This window comes from Penaeus monodon, chromosome 13 (assembly GCF_015228065.2).
Source record: "Penaeus monodon isolate SGIC_2016 chromosome 13, NSTDA_Pmon_1, whole genome shotgun sequence".
In the NCBI taxonomy this organism is placed as follows: domain Eukaryota; kingdom Metazoa; phylum Arthropoda; class Malacostraca; order Decapoda; family Penaeidae; genus Penaeus; species Penaeus monodon.
In genome coordinates, this window is record NC_051398.1 from 44263204 (window position 1) to 44268203 (window position 5000).

Genomic DNA, 5000 nt, shown 5'->3' on the forward strand with positions numbered 1-5000 from the left:
TAAAATTCCATCGAGCCAAAGACACTGGAATTTTAAATCTCAGCTCGCGATATCAGCCCGAATGGTTTCCCGTTCTAACAGCAATTATTAAAAGTGGGATTACATTTAGCCTTCACCCGAATCAGCTTTCGTCAGTACTCTTTAATGAAGGGAAACAAATAACCGTTTAACTTTTCTTTCATTTTATTCACAAACAACAGAAATGCAGAAACAACACAAGCATCTCGGCTGTGTAAGTATCTGATTCATGTATTGTCTAAAATCAAACAATGAGAATAAATCTTAAATTAAGATATCAAATGTACAGTATATACAAAACAAAACTGTCACAGAAAAATATCACAATGCAAATAACGGATTGCGAGTTCACGCTAAAACCGGTTACGAAAAAGCCTGGAATTCAAGCCTTTCAAAAGAATGTCTTTAGTCATATTGTAAGTAAAAGAAAAATCACTAATTCATAGACAAAAGGTTCTTTATGAGTCAATCTCTATTCGATATTTTACCAATAGTCTCTTTGAAAAAACAGGTACAATGCCATATGAAAAAAACAACATCTCGGCAATTTTGTTTCCACCCGCCATATAAAAAATAGTAAGATTTCTCAAAACATTATACAGAAGTACAGGTTCTCCCCTTTGATTAAAAAAATATAAATAATAATTAAACAATAATTCATGTTTCCAAGATTAAAAGCAAGAATAAATGCAACACTAATAGGACACCAATCCGTAATTGACAATAAATAAAATGTTAATGACCCCTCCAACACCACGCCCTTTTCTCATTTATTTTCCCCACCAAATCTTGCTTTACGCTGGTAGTCATTAGCTCTGATTTCAAATTATCCAACCGTTTCCACAGACTTACGATCACCACCATTAAAAACAATGCTGTGAGTGTTGATGCCACTGTACTCAGTCACAGCGACTTGGTGGCACTCGTACGTCAAGACGATGTGGCACCACCGGCGAGGTGACTAGATCCTTGACACATCGCCTGTTGGGAAAAAGGCAAATGGCACTTTAAGTTGTGGGAGATTATATTCGTATACTAAGGCAAAAAAGGCCCTCTCTGCTAATCAACAAAAACCCGCTTAAGACCTGCCGTCCGCTGCCACCGAGGAAGACTCACCTATAGTGTTGCCGTCAGTGAGGAAGACCAGCATCTGTCTGGAGCCGACTCGCCGGATGGACGGCAGGCGGTCCCGCTGCCCGATGTCCTTGCTGGCCGCCCCCTCGCCCGCCCCGGCCACGTCCTCGTTGTCATCGCTCAGGTGCTGCGCGTCCACAGGGAACTCCTCCTCGGACGACTCGAAGACGTCGAAGGTGAGGTCTTCAGGCAGTTCGTCGGAGAGGGAGAGCCTGAGGGAGTGCCTCGAGGGCGTGGTGGATCGGCGGGAGGACCTGCGGCTCTGAGGAGTCTCCGGAGGGAGCGTCACCGTCCTGAAGCTCACCTCCTGGTCGCCTGTACCACGACATGATACGTAAGACACATGATAATAAAGAAGATAAGTTGTTACTTCTCGGATAGTCAGTTAAGAATAAAAGTACATGAACTGCACATTTTATGTAAACTTTAGTGCATATTTACTGAACATGCATTTCTATATATAAAAGTGTTTATATAAAAAAAAAGTTACTGACACCGTTTCATAAATTGTGGAAACGAAAAATAATAGCAGACATTGAACTATATAGTACATAAAATAAAACGTTATCATCTGTGTGACCCACTTTACTTCAAGTAGCGTACGTAGGTTTCAGTACGTACCGAAATGCTGTTGCAGTTTAATTTTCTGTGGTTGTTGGTTTTAATACTTCACTAAAATAATCTACATTTTTATTTATATTTTTTTCGAGATTCTATATTTACGCAGAGTAAGTAGATCTAAATATGTGCATTTATCAACAGTAATTTATATTAGCTAAGGATCATAAGGTAATAAAAAAATACATACCTTGATCATTAGTAATCTAGAAACCCTGTGACTAAAACAACAGTATAATAGCCCCATGATCTAAGAAATACCCCCATATAGTGCAAACAATGTATACTCGTGAAATAATTTACGGCTCACATCTATAGCTTTATATCGGGCCTAACCTTTGCCCCGTTGATATTTCCGAGGCGTTACCTATGAGGACGGCGTGTCGCTGCCATGACAGATGGCTGGTTACATCTGGTGTCACCTCCGTGCCCCGGGCGGTAACAGGGAGTTCGCTGATATTCCCTTTGCCAAGGGGCGTGAAGGGACCAGTGTAGGGCGTAGTGGCGGCCCCATGTGACGCGGAGGCGGCCCCAGGGGACGCGGCGGTGGAAGGAGAGGGCGAGGTGGCCCGAGGACCCGCCCCACCACTGGTCCTTTCGGATGGTGCAACCTCACAGTTTTACCCACGACTGCAAGGTTACCCGTCCCGGGAACAGCGGGAAGCGCCCGAAGGGCACAGGTAGGGAGCCACACCAGGAGAACCCCAGAAGAAACGTTCCCGGATCATGGAGAAGACAAGACAAGGAGGAAAAAGAAAAACATGCATATGTCAGTACCAAAGTGTACAAGCGATAACAAAAAACACGTGTTCATAAACACGTACTTTTACCCTTGCTAGAAAATGCTTGATGATAAAATCCAAAGATAAAAGAGGTCCTGTAGTACGACCCTTACGAAGATTTTGCAGTAGACGAGGAGGAGAATATACTGAACTGAATAACAGACTTAAAAAAAGAAAAATACCAAATTTTCCAGTGAAGGAGGAGATTAACCTTTATCGTACATTAAAAGATTTCCGCCCAAATCAACAACAAAAAGGGACAGCAGAGATGCAGCTGATTCACCCCAGGAAGTAATATCCAGAGAAATAAAGCTTGGTTTTAGAGGGATAACATGAAGACTCTTGTACCAACCTAGAGTTTAAGTATTAGCAAAAATAATTCGGGAAATGACATCCACGTGCAGACATAGGAGTGAGCTGAGATCGAACGTACCCACGAACTGTCGGCCGGGCATGCCAGCGTTGATCTCCACCCCAGGCGTGCGGGGCAAAGGGTCTGCCAACTTCTGCGCGTTCAGAGAGGCGTTGTAGAGGGACGTCGCGGCAGTATAGTGCGACCTCATCTCCAGGTCCTTGACGTCCTTGGTTAGCTGGCTGTAGAGGTACATCTTTCGGGCGTACAGGAAGAGAATGACGACGGTGGCGCAGATGAGATTACCGATGACGATGGCCGGGTCGCGGAAGGTGATGGGCGCCTGCGTGGCCACAACCGTCCATACGCACCAGGCGATGGTGGTGAAGAGCGAGGCCAGCAGGATCCACCGCGTCTCCTTCGAGTTCTCCTCCGCATGCCACGTCTCGAAGCAAAAGAGGATCGTCGCTGCTATGAGGACCATCACGTACACAAGGGAGATAACAAGGTCAATCTCAAAGCGTTCAGTGGGTGTGCATCTCCAGGTCTCGCCATCGAGGTCTGTCCCTGGCGGGTAGAGAATTAACCAAGCGGCCCCTAGGACGACTTGCACGAAGGTAAGGCCAATGGCCACAAGCATCAACCCACAGGGCCTGCCCAACCCGTCCGGCTCATCACGAGTTGATGAATAAGTCATAACCCTCCAGGTATGTATCACCTTGACCAACATTGCGGAGAAAATGATGGCATAGGCCACACCCATCATGAACCTCCTCACCGCACAGGTGCCGACAGTAGGCTGGAAGATGAAGGCGAAGTTGACAGAGTAAAGCATAAGACAACCAATGAGGATCATGTAGCCGAGAACCGACGTTCCTGCTGCCGTTGGGTAGGACATCATGAAGTAAACCATCGTTACCAAAATCACGATAATACCCAGAAGGCTCATAGAGCTAGTCATGATGCCATACACATTGCGGAAGTTAGAGTCAATGGGCAATGGCTTTGGCAGGGCCATGGCGGCGTACTTGGTCGACTGAGAAGAACAGACTTCCAAGCATATGCCCTCAGTGCAGTAAGAGTCTGGGGCAAAAGTTCCGATTTTGAACTCAATGCTCGGCTTTTCAAGACGAAGGTTGCTGTTCTCCCACTTGCCAACATTAATGTAGCCATATTCCTTCCCGAGCTTCCTGTAGTTCCAAATGTGGTAGCCGTAAGCCCCGTCCTGGTCATATGAATTAGAATCAGCTGTGTTATTTAGAGAGAGTTCGCTCTGATGCAGGATTTCTAATAATAATTCTGCCTGAACTACATTGCAGTCATCAATAGACTCTGCATCTGCACAGTGTTTCGTTATGTATGCATCCAGACCATGTGCAATGGCGTTGATGCTGAGGATGGTGTGGAACACATAAGGATCTTGCACAATGTCATCAGGATGAATGGATTCCGTCCCGAGACATTCCTTCACATATTGCCTCTGCACTCTTTCACTGGGAGACAATCTACACTGGAATTTGTTTTGGAAGTATTCCTCGAACCATTCGTCCGGGAATGGATCATGGTTCTCTAGTGTTAGGTTTGCTACGAAGATCCGGAAGTCCGGGAGGTCATAGGTCTCCATGGTGAACGTGAGAGCTCCGGCTGACACTCTGTCCAGGCCCTTTGTCACGCTAGGTTTGTTGCCCCAAGCATCGCCCGCCAGGAAAGTGAACCTCTCGCTTTCGTCAAGCTTGTCAGCTACCTTTAAGATCGTCCTGATGTTATCCGTGGCGTCCATCAGAAGAACGACGATCCTGGGCTTCCAGGCAACAGCCAAGGTTTCGATCAGCTCTCGGGCATATTCCTCGGACACGCGCTGCGGCACCCCGAGGGAGTCCCCGATGCACACGTCCTGGTTCGTGGCCATTTCGCGGAACGTCTCCATCATGAACTTCCCGTCATCATCGTTGTCATAGATCACATTAATGAACGTCCACTTGTAAGCTCTGAGGATGCTGAGGAACGTCCGCAGTTCCGCTGTCCTCGAAGGAACACTGGTGAGGATCGTCTGGTCGTCCCGGTCAGCGAGCTTGCGACCCCCGATGGGGGAGCTA

The 5000-nt window shown here is 46.6% G+C and overlaps 1 protein-coding gene across 1 annotated transcript in view; it reads right to left on the bottom strand.

Annotated features, from left to right (window-relative positions):
• Nucleotides 1-165: 165 nt before the first annotated feature.
• LOC119579947 overlaps nt 166-5000 on the bottom strand; it is a 21488-nt gene continuing 16653 nt past the window's right edge. The window contains exons 28-30 of the mRNA XM_037927794.1: nt 2986-5000; nt 1135-1467; nt 166-999 (exon numbers count right to left, since the gene is read on the bottom strand). The exon at nt 2986-5000 is cut by the window's right edge and continues 365 nt beyond it. Coding sequence (XP_037783722.1) covers nt 980-999; nt 1135-1467; nt 2986-5000 — 2368 coding nt within the window. The 3' untranslated portion in view covers nt 166-979. The remainder of the gene's footprint in view (nt 1000-1134; nt 1468-2985) is intronic.